Genomic DNA, 18448 nt, shown 5'->3' with positions numbered 1-18448 from the left:
TTGTTTAGTAAGTAGTGTGGTCTAGCACATATAAAGAGAATGCTTTAATATTGGCTTGCAATGTGTCCCTTCATGCCTGTTTGCATTTAAGTAGTAATGTCTTAAGATTGGGGAGGGCACTTTTTAAGTTCTGGCATTTGGGTTAGTATTCCATTTTACACAAACCTTGGTAATAATGCTACACATTTGTAGACATAAAGATTTCAGCTTATTAAAAGCAACCAAAATTGTTCTATTCTTTTTTTTTTTTTTTTCAAATTAAATTTATTTTATTTTATGTGGATTGGTGTTTTGCCTGCAAGTATGTCTGTGTGAGGGTGTTGGACTCTTTGGAACTGGAGTTAGAGACAGTTGTGAGCTGCCATGTGGGTGCTAGGAATTGAATCTGGGTCCTCTGGAAGAACAGCCAATACTTTCAACTACTGAGCCATTCTCCAGCCACAAAATTGTTCTAAGTATCAATTTTTACGTAAGTTCCTCTCTCATTCCCTTCCTCACCTTTCCTTCTTTCCCTCCCTCCCTTCCTTCCCTGAGACAGAATCTTATTAGCTCAGGCTGGCTTTGAACTCACCATGTAGCTGGCCCTGGCTTTGAATTCTTGATTGTTTTCCACCATTTCCTGAATTGTGACATAACAGGCATATACCACTGTTTTAGTCTGTTGAGCACCTTCTATATAAAGCATGACTGATTAATTTCAGAGTAAGAAACTTTTTCTATGGAATCTCATGACTTTGTAAACATAGGTGCTTTGTGAACTTCTCTGATGGCTTAGTTATCTTCAACTACTTTAAAAGATTTATTTATTTATTTATTATATATATAGTGTTCTGCCTTCATAAGTTCCTGCAGGCCAGAAGAGGGCACCAGATCTCATTATAGATGGCTGTGAGCCACCATGTGGGTGCTGGGAATTGAACTCATTCATTTGGAAGAACTCAACATTTGGAAGAGAAGCCAGTGCTCTTAACTTCTGAGCCATCTCTCCAGCCCATCTTCAGCTATTTTTAAGTATACTCACAAATACACAATTTTATAGTCATGTAATACTGGTATTCTTAGTATTCCACAGAGGATGAATAATGAATTTTTTGTTTCTTTTTGTTTTAGTTCTCTTTTCTCCTGAGTCAGGGTTTCTCTGTATAACCTTGGCTGTCCTGGGCTCAATTTGCAGACCAGGCTGGTCTCATACTCACAGAGATCCGCCTACCTCTGCCTCCCAACTGCTTTATTAAAGGTATTTGGCACCATGCCCGGCTTGAAAGTTTTTATTTTTATTTGGTAGTTATCAAAGCATTATCCTAGCCATTGTGTAGTAAGGCAGGCCTCTTCCTTTTTGGTTTAAATGATTTGTTTGTAGGGAGTGTATGTGTGCCATTGTGTGTGGGCTTTATTTTGGGAGTGTGTGTGTTTGTGATGGCACGAGTGTTTGTATGGGTCTGTGTATGCACATGCGTGTGCACTGTGGGTGGAAACTCAAGGTTGACATTGGATGTCCTCCTTGAGTGCTTTCCAGCTGAGGCAGGTTTCTTCCTGAATCCAGAGCTTGCCAATCCAGCAGGTGCAACAAGCCGGTCTGCTCTGAGGATTTCTTACCTCTGCTAAGGCTTGTAGGTTCTGGACATCTGAACTTCGGTCTTCATGCGTGGTAGGGGTGAGCATTTTAGATTTTTTAAATTGTTAATCTGGGCAAGGTAATTTTAATTGATGTATTTCATTTCTAACAAAAGGGATATTGAGTGCAAGCTGTCAAGTTTTTTGATATATATGCAAGTATATATTTATATATGTTTCTTTTACTTCTGGCATCTGACTAAAGTCACATTGAAGGAAGTGGAAATTGGCTCTGTTGAGTGTAGATGTTGTCAGCTTCAGAATAATGTTGCTCACATCTGTGTAAGAGCCTGGATGATAGCTGTTAAGAGGCACAGGACAGAGTAACTGTCCATGACTGCTTTGAACAGGGTTTTGAGAGGTAAACAAGAGGCAGAATGAAGTCTGAGTTTGCTGAATTTATGATAGAGAGACAAAATAGCTATGAGGAGATTTGTATGGGTGTGTGGGCCTTTCTAGTCAGGTGGAGATTGTGGACTTGCTTTTATTTTATACAGGGATTCTTTCATAGGAAAGAGTTCACAAATGTTTCTGCTTTAGGATGCTGAGTATGAGTTTCAAGACATGTTAGTGATGCTCCTGGAAGAGCATGAAAACATTCAGTTAAGTTAGGATTTTAGATTGGGGTCGTAACTTTCTTCTTTAGGTTCATAAGTCAACTGATTTTTCTGATAGTCTTTGAGCTCTGTCTTGCTTTTCATCCCTCCCTCTTGCTGCATGAGTGAAATTGTCCAGTTTTTTTCTTCTTTGTTTGTATGTCTCCTCATTTGAGTTTATGTCTGGATCTGTTAGCAGTACATCCATTTCCTTCATACATTATTTACCCTCAAGCCTCCAGTCTCATCACTTAATTCTTGTCTTGCTCTTCATTTTACTTGAGAAGGGGAAGCAAAATATAAATTCAGGGAAGTCATTTACTGGTTGTCACCTGGGAGCTTTACGTCTTAAGTTGTCTGTCTCAAACTGTAAGTCTCCAGGGTTGAGGCTGTACTTTCTTTGACTTGGGATGTGTCAAAGATGCTGCCTGCTTCTGGACCAGTGCCCATGTATGAGCATATGCTGCTCTGCAGAGATTCAAGTGCTAATGCAGCCAGCTTGTAAGTGGGGAAAGAAGTGAAATCACTAAATTCTAATGTTTCTTACCATTTCCAAATTGTTCCTCTTCTAAAGATCTATCTTGTTAAACTCAGAAAATAACACCCACTGAGATAATGCTTTTAAGTTACGGCAGGTAATAGTACTGGCTTAACGTATTTGCACAATGCAGCAAAGGAAGTTATCCCAGTATTTTGTTTTTGTTTAAAATCTTCTTCCTTTTAACATGTTTATTTGTTTATGTATACATGTATGTACATTTGTGTGCTATGCTGTGTAACACTTCAAAATTAGAGGGCAGCTTGTTACAGTCATTTTTCTCACCTTGCTCCTTGAGTCTGGGAGAGAAGAACCAAATACCGCTGTTAACTGCTGAGCCAGCTGCACGACCCCTCATTTTAATTTTGAGATGGGGTTTCATGCCACCAAGACTGGCCTCCAGTAGGCTGTGTAGCAGAGGATGGTCTCAAACTCCTGAACCTCTTGCCTCTGTCTCCCTAGTGCTAAGAGTCTAGGAATGCACCACTAAACTGGTTTGATTTTCTGTTTTGGAGACAGACTCTCATTCTGTAGCCCAGGCTTGCCTCAGACTTGCGTCAATCCTCCTACCTAAGCATCCCAAGTGCTGGCATTACAGGTGTGCACTACCATACCCACCTTAATTTAGGTGTTAACATTTGGCTTTGGCATGATTTCATTTGTGATGTTGCAGTTACTTGGTTTTTACTAGTTAATTTCTTAAAGAAAGTGATTCCAGGTTGAAATGCATGTTGTGAATTTATTTGAATGTGTAATCAGGAAGCAAGTGTCTCTCTTTGGAGTGTTTCTGAATAGCAGCAGGGCACACTTGAATTAGAAAGGAAAATGAGAACATGAATATGTGTGGCACTCTATTTTAATTTAAAGAAATATTCTGTCAACTATAAAAAGTGGAAAATGCAAAGCTTCTTCTGTGCCACCAGGGTAGGAGGGAGGGTAGATTGAGAGGTTTTCTAGGCTCTGGGTTCAGATTTAAATTACTTGATGTTAACTTGATGGGATTGGGCTGACTTTCAAAAGATAAAGTATTGTGAAAAACACCTACCAGAGATTCCCTGGCCTTGAACTCAGAGACACCACACTCCTGCTTTCCGGCTGCTGGGAGTAAAGGCGCACCACCACTTGATGGGCTTATTACTTTCATTTTCTTTTTCAGACCCAGGGTCCCACTGAGCCGGGCTTGGGCGGAACTTAGGTATTCAAAGCCGACTTTGTAGTTCTGTTGCTTTTCCAAATGCTAGGTTGATAGGCATGAACTATTTTGTCTTACCTAAGAATTAATTAATTTGGGGCTGGAAAAATGGCTGCTCCTCCATAGGACCCTGGTTCAATTCCTAGCATTCACGTGCAGCTCACAACTGTCGGACTCCAGTTCCAGGGGATCTGGTACCCACACATAGACATACATGCAGGCAACACACTAATACACATAAAAAATAAAAAGGAATTGTCCAAAAAAAATTGAAAAATACTTCCTTCCTTTTTCACTCCCTCCCTCACACCCTCCCTCTCTCCCTCCCTCTTTTGCTGGCTGGCCTAGAACTCTTTTTCTTTTTCTTTTTTCTTCCTTAAATTTATTTAAAAATATTTTTATTTATTTTATATATTGTCCAGGAGGTGTATGTAAAGAGGTATGTGTGCATGGAGAGGTAGAGTTCAGCCTGTGAGAGCTGATTCTCTCCTTTTGTTATGTGGGTTTCAGAGGTCAAATTAAGGTGGTCAGACATGGGGCAAGTACTTTTATCTGCTGAATCATCTTGCTGATCAGAATCAATTGCTAATTGAGTTTTTTAATTGCTCTTAATTTTTTAATTTTAATTTTTTATATTTTTATTTACTTATTATGTATATACTGTTCTGCCTGCATGTCAGGAGAGGGCACCAGATCTCATTATAGGTGGTTGCCAGCCATCATGCGAGTTGCTGGGAATTGAACGCAAGACCTCTGGAAAAGCAACCACTGCTTTTAACCTGAGCCATCTCTCCAGCCCTGCACTTAATTATTTTATGTAGATGAGTGCTCCAGCTGCATGTACACCTGCCTGCCAGAAGATGGTATCAGACCCCTGAGTAGTAGTAGACCCCATGTGGTTGCTGGAATTGAACTCAGGACCTCTGGAAGAACAGACAGTGCTCCTAACTGCTGAACCATCTCTCCAGCCCCATTTTACTCTTAATTTTACAGGAAAAAAAAATCTTATTAAAATCTTACTCAGTTGGGACAAAGGGTCAGTGGTTAAAGTGCTTATACTGCAAGTATGGGGCTTGGAGTTTGAATCCTCAGAACCCACATAAATTTTGCATGAGATTGGCATACACCTGTAATTGCAGCACTGGGAAGATTTCTTGACTAAGCCAGATCAGATCAGGATTCAGTGACGAAACCTTGGCTTAGTGAATAAAGTAGAAGGTGGTTGAAGAAGACTGGAGTGTTGTTAACCTTGGAGACACACACACACACACACACACACACACACACACACGTGCAGAAGAAATTAAAATAATTTTATCTTATTGTCACAGGGATAGTCTTTAAGCAGACATTTGAACTTACTATTCTTAGAGCTTATTTTTTTGTGAATACACAAATTGTTTTCATGAATTGTTCAGTTATGTGTATTGGACTTTTGGGTGGTGAGACCGGATCTGATGGGGGACTGGGTCTGACTCTGTAGCTTTTCAGCCTTTAGCCTCTGGAATGTTGGGGTTGCAGTTACGGGCCTCCACACTTAGGTGTTCATTGTGACTTGCACATTTTCTTTGATTACTAATAAGCACCTGTTAGATTAAGGAGTTGTTATGGCTGAAAGCTAGACGATCGTACAGCTGATGTAAACGTTTATCTGACTTCTTTCAGTCATGGAGTTTAAAGGAAGAAGTATTTTTAAGCCTTTTTGTTATATTGTTATAAAGTGGGTATTAGGTTTTGATCAGTGTTATGTGAGGATGCTAAAGTGATAGTACAAACCAAAGGGAGAAAAACAGAAATGAGTACTCTTAAATACATGTATATGTGAAATAAAGGTGTGTGAGCCATTTTACCCTTTAAGTAAAGTACATTAATTTTCAATAAATAAATAATTTGGGCTGATTTCTTCTGGTCTTGTGTTTTTATTCTGTAAAATAGGAGATTTGATGAAGAGTGCTGCTGGGGAATTTGCAGATGATCCATGCTCTTCTGTGAAGCGAGGTAACATGGTGCGGGCAGCTCGAGCTTTGCTCTCCGCTGTTACCCGGCTGCTGATTTTGGCTGACATGGCAGATGTCTACAAATTACTTGTTCAGCTGAAAGTTGTAAGTTTGGGTCTACATAAACAATTTATTCATTGTGTCATAGTGAAGCCAATGCTGGCTATACTTAGTTTAGTATTAAGATTTAGTTTGATTTCGAATCAGTGATGGATTGTTTAATATCTTCTCTGTTTCAAGTATATATGATACAGGCTCTGTTCTAGCCTATTGTCTCAGTTTTACTGAAGAAATTATATAGCAAAGGTATTTTGACTGTCTTTTTATAGTACTCATTATATGTTTCTTTGTACTAATCGTGTTCCCAAATTAGAAAACCAATGTATAAAATGATGAGGTGTCCCCTTTCTCCTTCAAAGCACTAATATAATATAAGGACCATATCAGCTACACATACTTGTTTGGATTGCTTTTGAATGACTATCAAAGAAGATGGAATCTTGTAGTCTTATCTAGATTTGCCTGTTTTAGAGTTTTTGCTTTTGGGGGGTTGTGTTTTTTAGGTGGAAGATGGTATATTGAAACTGAGGAATGCTGGCAACGAGCAAGACCTAGGGATACAGTACAAAGCTCTGAAACCAGAAGTAGATAAACTGAACATAATGGCAGCGAAGAGACAACAGGTATGAGCATAATTTGCCAGTATTTTATAATGTTATTTACTTACTTCTTTGTTGAGACAGGGTCTTACTATGAAGCCTCAGCTGACTTGAAACTCACTGTATACCAGGCTTGAGTGTATTTTATTATGTAGTGGGGTGACCTGAATTGCCTTAATGGTATTCATACTTTCTCCCTGTTCATGGCTCAAAATAAGGGATTAAATTAAGAGAGATCTTTTCAGCCTCTCGGTGGTGGCTTCCCAATTACTCAGGAAGCAGAGGCACATGGATCTCTTGAGTTTGAAGCTAGCGGGGGGCGGGGCAGAGAGAAAGGGAGAAAAGGAGAGAGGGAGAGGAGAGGTTGATTTCCAATATTGTATCAATAACAAAGCTATCATATTTCCATATTAATGTTTCTGTTTTAAGTAGTTAAAAGCTGGCCTTAAACTTGTGATCTTCCAGCTGGGTGAGGTGGTCCATACCTGAAATCTCAGCACTTTGGGAGGCAGAGGCAGGGTGATCTCTGTGAGTTCGAGGCCAACCTGGTATACAAGATGAGTCCAGGACAGTCAAGCCTACACAGAGAAACCCTGTTTTGGAAAGCAAAAACAAAACAAAAACTAGAACTTGTGATCTTCCTGCCTTATGTGTTCTTCCCAACATTTGAGTGCTGGGGTTAAAGGCATGTAGTGTACCAGGATGCTTGGCTAGATGACATTCTTGAGGTAAAGCATAGTAACAGTCCAGAATTTGTGTCTAATTAGAGAAACTTACTGGAAAGTAATTATTCCTGAATTTTAATACTGTATCCTGAATCCATTAGGCGTTCCTTAAACATCAGCACATCTCAGCCTGTGGATCATAACTCTTTCGGCAAACCTCTGTCTCCAAAAATATTTACATTATGATACATAGTAGTAGCAAAATTAAGAGTTATGAAGTGGCAAGGAAATAGTTTTATGGTTGGGGGTCACCACAACATGAGGAATTATATTAAAGAAGGTGAGAACTACTCTTACATAGGATACTCGGTGTATTAAAGAGAAATACCAGTAAATGTTAAATATTTTTGGAATAAGGTACCACAAAAATCTTAGTTTCTCTGTGTCTACTTTTTACCCTTAGTTTGCCCTGTTCCCGCCTCAGGAACATAACCTCTCTGGATGTGCCCACGAGCTCCTTTTTCCTTAGGTTCCTGTTGAGGTTTGACCAGTGGAAACATGACCAGAAAATCTGACGAGAAAGGAGAATGAAGCTGTGTGCTATTTACAGGCCCCTTTCCGGCTGGTCATGTTAAGTGGCTAAAAGGCATACTCTGTAAACCTTGCTTCTAAACTTTGTTGATTGCCACCTCTTGTCCCGTCAGGCTAAGTGTTCCAGTGGCCCAATATTCACATCTTACTTTGTAACAGTAATCATTTTAATTACTCAGTATATTGCCTCTTTTCTTGTTGAGATTTTGAGTGATACATGCTACCATTTTCTTTGGTTGTCACAGGTCATGCTTAATACACCCTATCATCTCCCATGCTGAGATTGAACCTTGTATCTTGGCAAGTGTTATATAATCAGCCACATCGCTAAATGTAGTTTGCTTAATTCTTTTCCCATTAGATTTTTGTTTAGCTCATGGTTCTGGAGGTTTGGGGTGTTCAAGAACTGAGTGCATTATCCATCCATGTAGCATCTGAGAAGGCCCTACTCACTGCATTTTAAGCAGACAGAGGCCATTTTCCCAAGACTTCTCAGGTCTCTTTCTTGCCTTACAAAGTCATTAATGTCATCATGGGGGGTTACACTTTTCATAAAGTATTTAATTTCTATTTACTTCTCAAAGGCCCCTTCAGTATTAATGTGATTTGGGGCATTGTTTCAAAGATGTAAATATGGGGTTGGGTACATTAATACCATAGCAAGAGTAAAGGTGATGACAAAGTTAAGGGTGGCCCTTTGCAGTTTTGTAGAGTATCCCTTTGCCACACTGTCAGCTATGGTTCCTCAACATACAGAGTATTTTGATGTTCACATGTCATCTATTGGCTGGACAGTGGTGGTGCAGCCTTTTAATCCCAGCACTTGGGAGGCAGAGGCAGGTGGATCTCTGAGTTCTAGGCCAGCCTGGTCCACAGAGTGAGTTCTAGAACACCCAAGGCTACACAGAAAAATTCTGTCTCAAAAAAACCAAAAACCAAACCACACCCAAACAAAAAAACCAAACCAACCAACCAACCAAACAAACAAAAAGTTCATTTCTATGCAGAAAGCTTTTGAGAAACTTATTCCTTAGCTAGTCTGTGTACTCTGACTTGGATGATTATTTTCTGAAAACCTCAACAGCTCTTTTGGCATTGGTACAGTTGGGGTTTTATTTGTTAAGATCAGTATTGGTTGAGTTTTATCATGTACCATGTATAGTCATTTTTATCTAAAACACGTGATCAAATGTATCTGTGGCTGCAGTTCTGAATTGTTAGGAGAGAAATGAGAAGAAACTTTCACTTTGATTTCCAGTTCTTTTGCTAGAGTTAGATTACTTACAGGGTAGCTTTTCACAATGCCTGAGGTGCATAAGTCAGATTTATGGGAAGTAGTTTTTCTTCTGTGTGTTTTCTAGTTTGTCCATAGTCTGCTTGAGCTGTAACCAGATTGGTGAAGTCAAGAAATCATGACACTTAATCTAATACACAGAATTATTTTATAAGCAATTTGTTATGTTGCTTTATAGCTTGCTTTTCATCAAAATTTGGATTATTAATCAGCACTATAAAGCTTGAAAGGAATACTCTTTTTGATTTATTCATAATATAAAACTGATAACCCATAGTAATGTCCTTTTTCCTATTTTTTAACAAAAGTCTTGTTTATTTGTACAACATAAAAATGTCTCTAAAGAGAGAAAGTAGAACCCTTCAACAGCTAGGATAAATGAGACTTGGTTGTTATTCTCATCATAGATTTAAATTTATCCTAATGCTTGGCAGATGAGAGTTTGTTCAGAAAATGTGCACATGGAAAATACGTTCCAGTTATTTGAGCCTCATGACTAGCCTCAGTGCCTATTGTGCTTGATTCTTGAAATGATCCCCAGATCTCTAAAGCCGCAGGATATTTCTGAATATTTAGCCTAATGTAGTCTTTGCAAAAGTGGAAGTGTATTGTATTAGTGTAATTAGTGGCTTAGGAAAGTCAGATGTTGGTTCCTCATTCTGGTACCTCTTAGCTTCGGGTGATCACGAATATCTGTGCAGCCATTGTAGGAAACTGTGCTGATGTACCTTTAAGTACCCAGGAACACTAAGGCTGATTGTAAAGCATTTTATAAAACAAAGCACAGTATAAATGCTTAAAGGCAGGTGTGGCCCTAGGTTTAAGAGGCCTTGACACTGTGGTAAAGGCAAAATATTTAGAAAATGCCCACAGAATATGTGTGCCACACGTTTAAGATTAATGCCACAGCCCCTTGTCATAACCAGAATATTGAAATGACTCACACTCTTAAGTCTCCAGGGTCCTGTTTCTTAGTATTTAGCCTAATGTGGCATGCTACAGGGCATTTGGCGTGTTGTGAGCTGTTACTTGCAAATTCAGGTTCCAAATGAGAAAAGAATTCTAGGTGGAAAAATAAGCTGTCACTGTACAAGTTTTGAATAAAGATGTAAATCCCCAAATACATACTGAGATGAAGTTTCAGAAGAAAGAAACCAGTTGATATCTCTACTGTTTAATTACAAATTCATCTAGGGGGCTGGAGAGATGATGGCTCAGCAGTTAAGAGCTCTTCCTGAGTTCCCCGGGTTCAATTCCCAGCACCCATATTACAGCTCACAACTGTTTGTAACTCTAGTTCCAGGGATCTGACATCCTCCCATCAATGCACATAAGATAAAACTTAAATTTAAAGAATATATGTATATATAAAGAAGTCATCTAGGAAAGTGATCCATTAAATAGTCAAGTCAGACTTTGAGAAATTGACTTTTCTACATTATTTAAATATATTCTTTTACAGTTTATACATGTAATACTAATCTTAAAAAAACATTTAAATCTGTGTCTAATACTCAGTTGGTGACATTAATACTGAACATTTATGTTTTTTGCATCCCGAACATATAAAATACTGTTAAGCACACTTAGAGTTTAGAGTGACTCCTCCCATAGCACTGCCCGCACCCAGACCCCTGTGTTCTAGACATCGCTAATTAGAATAATGCCAGCAGCCTCATTCTTGGAAATACGGGGTAACAGAAGTGGAAAAGGACATCTTCACTTGAGGCCACACTGACAGAATGTTGTGATCATGAACTGTAATCATGGAGCACGTGCGCCTCCACTTTGTGACTTCCTGGCCAGTGAACTCTGTGAGAATAATATAGTTTATAATCCAGAATGGTCTTTGGAGTAAAAAGGGGGAGGAGGTGTGCACTTGTGAGACTAGCTGGTCATACCCTTACCTAGTTGGTTTGCAAAGTTCATGCACACATGGTACTGTGTTCCAAATTTCATAAAACTCTTGTAAGGAACTAAGGTAACTTAAGTTCTCATGTTATTCCGGTAAAATATGTCTTTATGGACTTTCTGATTGGTTAGAATAGGTGCGTTTATCTATGCTAGTTATTTGGGCCTGATCAAGATGTTAAGCAGGCTTTTTGTTGTTTGTTTTTGGAAACAGGGTTTCTCTGTGTAGATGTTAAGCAATTTCATGTTGTGACTTTTATGCCTTATTTAGTACATATTTAGTACTAGATGCTTTGTATACATTATCCCATTTTATTCCTCAGAGTGCTGAAAGAGCTATAATACTCTTCCTGTTTTACAGAAGGAAAAGCCTGAACACAGTTTACAGTAAGGACACAATAAAAAGTAGGCTAGGAGATTCAAGTCAAGGCTTGTGACTGTTAGGTTAGCGCAGGTGTGTCTTGATACAAATAGACTCCTCATAAAGAACCCTTCACTTATTTATTTATTTATTTATTTGTTTATTTATTTATTTATTTTTTCTTTAGGAACTGAAAGATGTGGGCCATCGTGACCAGATGGCTGCAGCTAGAGGAATCCTGCAGAAAAATGTTCCAATCCTCTATACTGCATCCCAGGCATGCCTACAGCACCCTGACGTTGCAGCCTATAAGGCCAACCGGGATTTGATATACAAGCAGCTGCAGCAGGCTGTCACAGGCATTTCTAATGCAGCCCAAGCTACTGCATCAGATGATGCCTCCCAACACCAGGGTGGCGGCGGCGGAGAGCTGGCCTATGCGCTCAACAACTTTGATGTAAGTTACATTTTGGAGGAAACTTTGGGCTCTTCATCAACTGCCAAAAGATAACTGGTTCTTGGGGAAATATGACCAAGGCTTGTGATGAAAGCCCATTTTCCAATTAAATTTGTAATATAAGTGGAAAGAAATTGTTATGAGTCATAAGTTTACTTTATTGTAACTTGGCTTAATGTATTTTTCCTCTCTCTTTCCTACTGTGGTTAGACTTCAGGATTCTTTTATGCAACTTATGTTTTCTTGTGTGGTTCTTCCTTTTAATGTGGTTTTTATTGGGACTGTGAATGTGGTGCATTCCAACCAGGATTTTGGCCCTCTGGCCAGTGAAGACCTGTGATGGGTACAGAAGCAGCATGTTAGGTGTTGTCTCTGGGGAACTCACGATCTACTGAGAAATGAGACAAATCATACTGCCATCATCTTAATCTTCTCTCACTGCCTAGTTAGAGTGCTGTTCTCTGGGGTTTGCTTTGAACTGTGAACACAAAAATTTAACCACTTTGAAACAGATTTTAACTTAAATTTCTTTTATCATAATGCTTTTATAGATGGTGCCCTAAATATCTCCTATGTATATGGTGTGTCTCTTTTATCCTTTCTTCTCAACATTAATTAGTGTGTTGGGCTTTGTTTTTGATTTAACCCAAAGTGAGTCATGGCTTCCAGTAGATGGCAGCAGTTGTGGTTTCTTTCTCTTCTTTCTTTCTTTCTTTCTTTCTTTCTTTCTTTCTTTCTTTCTTTCTTTCTTTCTTTCTTTCTCTCTTTCCTTCCTTCCTTCCTTCCTTCCTTCCTTCCTTCCTTCCTTCCTTCCTTCTCTTTCTTTCTCTCTCTCTCTCTCTCTCTCTGTCTTGCTCTTTCCTTTTTTGAAACTGGTTCTGGTATGTAGTCTAGGCTAACCTCCAATCCATTATTCTTCCCTAGCCTCCCCTTGTACGACCATGACTAGCTTTGTTTTAAGCCAGTTGTTGAAGAAAACAGTAGGTAGCTATCATCTTTCATAACTGAAATGTTTTGTGGCATCAAATTGATGGAACATATTTTGTTTTCAGGAGCCCCCACCTCCCTGCCTTGTGTCTTCCCTGTCCTTGGGTAATTGGTTCTTGGCTGATATGCATGATTCAGGCCATTTCATAAAGCATGGCAGGAGAAGGGAGTGCTTTGCCTAAAGACCATGGTATTGAAATTGAGTTTTTACCTGGGAGTTTTATTTTCTTTTGTATTGCAGAAAATTAAACTCAAGGACTCATCCATATTCGGCAAATTACTACTGAACTCGGTCATTAGTTCTTATCTTATAGATAAACATAAAATGACCTTTTTGATTGTTAGGATATATCTTGTAACATACTAGTATCGTTTTCTTCTGTTTCAAATTTGGTAGCATTATTGTCTTTTCAAGGTACTAAGTAAGGAACATGTTTACACTAAGTAGAGTAGTAGACTGGAAATACCCACCTTTTTATGGTCACAGTTTCTTCATTTGCAAGATAAGGGACTGTACTAACTGATCACTACATTATAGTTCAGTGATAGTGTTAAGATCTATTTGTTCTTCATTTCTGTTCTCCAGATATGAATGTATTTTGTATTTGTACAGAATGTTCTGTATTTTATTCTCTTCCTCCATGACTGACAGTGTTAGAGTGCAGGGCCACACACATGGTTAGGGCAGTGCTCTTCCAGTTAATGAGCTACACCTCCAGCTCTGGATTCCACCTTGATCAGAGAAATCGTCAGCTAAAATTATCGTAGTCTGATAATTAACGGAAGGTGTTACGCTGTCACTTTCAAAATTGAAGCTTCTTTGGAAAGAAAGGGAGAAATGTTTGTTCACTGAAAAATACCAAGCTTTTGGCAGAAATTATTAAGGAAGGAAATTAAAAATTAAAGCCAAAATATTTGCATAGACATTTACTGTTGTGAAGGTCAATTGTATTTAATAGGTATGCAAGTAGTTGATTATTAGTTTATTATAAATGAATTTCCTTAGGAGCAAAAGTCAGTAACTTAAATTGTTTACAGTGAAACAGTTCTGTCTTGTAGCAGTTATAAACTGCATGTAGAGTTCTTACTTTCTCTACAATTTTCACTTGATAATTTTAATAGCCAATATTTTGCAGGCTGACATTTAGATGTTTAGGAAGAGTACTGTGAACATGATACATGTGTTTGCTTTTGTGACGTCATACTTTATTCAGGCCCTGTTTGGTCAACAGTGCCCTCTTTGAGTAGTGATCACTGACAACTTAAATGGGAAGGCCTTTGTCTGCTATGAATGCTTTTTAGCTGTTGGGATTGCATCTCGATATTCCTCATCAGTGCTTTCCTTGCCTTTTGAATAACTGAGGGAACAGACATGAATATTAACTTCATAACACTTTCTCTGTAGAAACAAATCATTGTGGACCCCTTGAGCTTCAGCGAGGAGCGTTTCAGGCCTTCACTGGAGGAACGCCTGGAAAGCATCATTAGTGGAGCTGCTCTGATGGCCGACTCATCCTGCACACGTGATGACCGGCGTGAGCGCATCGTGGCAGAGTGCAATGCGGTCCGCCAGGCTCTCCAGGACTTACTGTCGGAATACATGGGCAATGTGAGTGTCAGAACTCCCCTTTGGTCTAAGAAATCCGAGGGATTTGTTATGGCTGATGGCAGCCTCCGTCTGTCTGTCTGTCTGTCTATCTGATTATCTATCCATCCATCTATCTATCTATCTATCTATCTATCTATCTATCTATCTATCTATCTATCTATCTATCTATCTATCATCTCTGTATCAATCTAATTTATCATGTGGGTGCTTTATCTGCATATGGTGCTGGGGAGATGGCTGAGTTGGTAAAGTCTTACCTTATAAGCATGATGATTTGAATTCAGGTCCTTAACACCTTTTTTTTTGAAAAGCTAGGCAATATGGTACTTGCCTGTAATCCTAGACTGGGAGGTGGAGGCAGGTGGATACTTGGGTCTTCTTGGCCAGCCAGTCTAGCCAAGTTTGTACGCTCTCAGCTCAGTAAGTGACTGTTTAAAAGACAATATATAGAACAACTGAGGAAGATACCAGGCGCTTCCACACATGGTGCGTAAGAAAATGCACATCAGAAAGAAAGCGTATTATAAAATTTGGTATTTGGCTTTTTTAACCATAGAAAATACTGTAACTGTTGTTTTTCTATAGTTATGTGCCTTTCCTTCTCCTTCCTTTATACTTTTGCCACTTCAGTTATTTAGTTCTAGCTTAAGTTTACTGTGACTCAGCCCTCTACCCAATATTTTACTGCTCTAAGGAGGAGTAAATAAATAAAAGTATCTCAAAGTATTGTCCGCGCTCCTACCACTAGGCCGACTGCCCCATGCCCACTCTGCTCTGCATGTGTAAATAACGGCAGCTCTGACCCTTTGCCTGTGGTGTGCTGAGTATGCATGACCTCATCCCTGAGCGCTTGGTATAGTGAAGACACTTACTGTGTACAATAGAGAACGGCTTCATTAACTAGTAATACATTGTAGTCTTTTTCAAAGTAAAGTATTTTAGAGGGAGATGTGATGAAACAAATTAGTTATTCCTAGTGGTGTTTTACTTATTTAATTAATACTTTTCCAAATAAAAATATTGGTTGTTGGCTTTTTTTCTCATATTTTTGCTGCACATCTTGTTTTGTTCACTTACATGCCTTTAAAATGAAAGGGTGATGGTGAGCCGTGATGGTGTTCTAGGGCGCAGATGAATGCCTGTCTGTTTTTACTACATTCAACCATATTGTGAGGTTAGGGAAGCGTATTATTTTAAGTCATTGCCATGTTTTGATTGTAGGTGGTCTATCTAAAAAAATGAGATTAGAAGTTGAGTTAAGTAGGAAGTGGTTGATGAGTCGCAGTGGAAATATGGGCCGCATTAAGTGCATTAAAATGCATGGAAAAGCTTGAGATTCAGATTGGAAAATTATTTTTTGTTATGTTTCTCCTAAAGAGAAAACTTATGTATTATATTTCATCAATTCATATAACAAGAAAAGGCACAATTTTGTGTAGAATGATTAGAAATTCAGGAGTGGTGGTCCACACACTACAGGGAGTTGAATCTCCATGAGTTCCAGGCTAGCCAGGGATATATAGTGAGACCTTGTCTTAAAATTAATGAAGTTAGGGCTTGAAGAGAAGGTCCAGTGGTTAAGAGTATTTCCTCCTCTTCCAGAGGACCCAAGTTTGTTTCCAGTACCCATGTTGGGTAGCTCACAACCACCAGTAACTCCAGTCTGATACCCTCTTCTGACTTTTGGGCGTATTGAACTCACATACACAAAATTGCATACAGATATACAAAATACACGCGAAACTAAAAGTAAAATAAAAAGTGGGGTAAGGTGGTGGCATGTACCCTTAATCCTGGCACTTGGGTGGAAGAGGCAGCTGGATCTCTACAAGTTCCAGGACAGTCAGGGCTACAAAGTGAGATCTCACCTAAAAAGAAAAAGAAAAAAAAAAAAGGAAAAAATCCTTAAAAATAAGGAATTAATGTAGTGGTAAAAAGGCCAGTGGAACAAACTGGAAGAATGGAAAAAAGGCCCAGAGAATCATAAGCAACCGGACATAGGCTTTTGCTTATGAAGCATCTGGACACATTTCGGCCCCCAGTAACCATCAGAATTTAACTGGCCAGGTTTTTGTTAACACCCGTCACATGTAGAGCAATGTCTTGAGCATCATATAGAAGGGAATGTGAGACTCCTTTTGGAACAGACAGGTTCTCCACATGGAGTTGAGAATATCATTAGAGGGGCAGGAAAAATTTTGTAGGAATCGGGACCTGGAGAAATTGCTCATTTGTTAAGGGAATGGGCTGCTGCTCTTGCTGAGGACCTAGGTTTGATTTCTAGCACACATGTGATAGCTAATAACCATTTGCAACTCCAGTTCCAGAGGATATGACACTCTCTTCTAGACTCTTAGGACACCTGGTATACATGTGGTATATAGAAAACATGCAGGCAGAATTCATATACATACACATAAAATAATAAAAGAGTTAGCAGTGGTACTGTCATAAGACAGCTATATAGGAATTGTAAGGAGTGGAGCCTTGTGGCTTTACAAGTGTCTACTCAGTTACATTGAAATGATATCTGCTGATTGTGGTTCAATTTATTTCGCTTCTCATCTATCAGCCTAAAGTTGAACTGGGCATGGAGGCTCTAGAGAAAGAAAAACAGCTTTGGATGAGTGTCATAATCTTTCAGGGTTTCAAAGTAAGTGAATTGAAATTAATTATAAGCTTTTACGGCTGGGCATGCTTGTAATCAATCCCATTACTCAGGAGACTGATGGGTAGACTGAGTTTGAGGCCTGTCTAGGCTATATAGGAAAACCCTGTCTCAAAGGAAAAAAAAAATTTAAGCCTTAATACTTGGGTTCTGTATATAAGAACAAGTAAGTAGGATTTACAGTTTACCACAATGGATGTTTGGGACATAAAGGACACTCAGTTTTAAAAATGAAATCCATTTGGTTTTGTCTTGAGCAGTCTTACTCAACAGTCTGGTCATATATGTCTGGAGTGAGGGCTTGCAAAATTGCAAGAATAAAGCTTCTTGCATGGGCCTACACAGTTCTAGCTCTGTGCCTTTTCTTGTGTTAGCCATTCATCCTATAGCCTTAGAGTACTTGAAAGCTGACAGGTGAGATTTTAGGCAGTTATTTTATGTGTGTGTGTGTGTGTGTGTGTGTGTGTGTGTATGTAGAATATATATATCTATATTCTATATATATATCTATAAATCCAGTGTGTGTGTGTGTGTGTGTGTGTGTATACTGGATTTCAAATAGTATGCAAAAACAATGTAATGTAGCTCATTGATAAGTATCAAAATAAGTAAAATATCTTCTTGAGTTTATTTTTACAAAACTGGTTTGATGTAATGTATGAGAGAAGAATTAAAAAGTTTTATTTTTACCCGTGCTTTATTACGAATGAGTGGTAGAAAATTTAAAAGTCTGTGCGTGGTATGTGTTTCTGACTTGCATATTTCTGTTGGATAGTTCTAATTGAGAAACCAGCGAGCTCAGGTGGGTGACTGCCTAGAATGGTACCATAATCCATTATAGCCATCATACCTTGCATTTCCTGATGCTTAGAACTGTACTGTTAGGCTAAAGGTGTCCAGGGCCTATTTATTGTACCTGAGTTTGCCTGCCTGCTTGGCTGCCTTTCTCTCCTCTTTTGCCTCTTCTTTTTAGTTAGTGTTTCCATTTGTTGCCCAAGCTGGCCTCAAACTTGGGAAATCTTTCTGCCTCAGCCTCCCGGAGTACTGGATTTACAGATGTGAGCTACCACTGTGTCCAGCTAAGATGATGTTTCCTAAGGATACGTTAATGAGCATGTATGCATTACAAATGTTTTGTTTTTATGTCTGTTTGTGCTCAGGTTAGATGAGAGCTTAGGGACTCCCTTGAACAACTGCAATGAAGAATTGTTATGAGCCACCATGTAGGTGCTAGGGATTAACTTCTGTAAGAGCAGGTGCTCTTGACTGCTGGTCATCTTTCCAGGCCCTTTAAGTATCCATTTTATCT

The 18448-nt window shown here is 39.0% G+C and overlaps 1 protein-coding gene across 2 annotated transcripts in view; it reads left to right on the top strand.

Moving 5' to 3' along the window:
• Ctnna1 (catenin alpha 1) overlaps positions 1-18448 on the top strand; it is a 125304-nt gene that overhangs the window by 36430 nt on the left and 70426 nt on the right. For both annotated transcript variants that reach the window (XM_021646475.2, XM_060377454.1), the window contains 4 exons: positions 5876-6042; positions 6501-6620; positions 11606-11875; positions 14268-14471. In XM_021646475.2, coding sequence (XP_021502150.1) covers positions 5876-6042; positions 6501-6620; positions 11606-11875; positions 14268-14471 — 761 coding nt within the window. The remainder of the gene's footprint in view (positions 1-5875; positions 6043-6500; positions 6621-11605; positions 11876-14267; positions 14472-18448) is intronic.

The sequence above is a fragment of the Meriones unguiculatus genome, chromosome 2 (genome assembly GCF_030254825.1).
Source record: "Meriones unguiculatus strain TT.TT164.6M chromosome 2, Bangor_MerUng_6.1, whole genome shotgun sequence".
In the NCBI taxonomy this organism is placed as follows: Eukaryota; Metazoa; Chordata; class Mammalia; order Rodentia; family Muridae; genus Meriones; species Meriones unguiculatus.
Note: the sequence above shows the minus strand (reverse complement) of the source record. Positions and strands in the feature narration are given on the sequence as shown.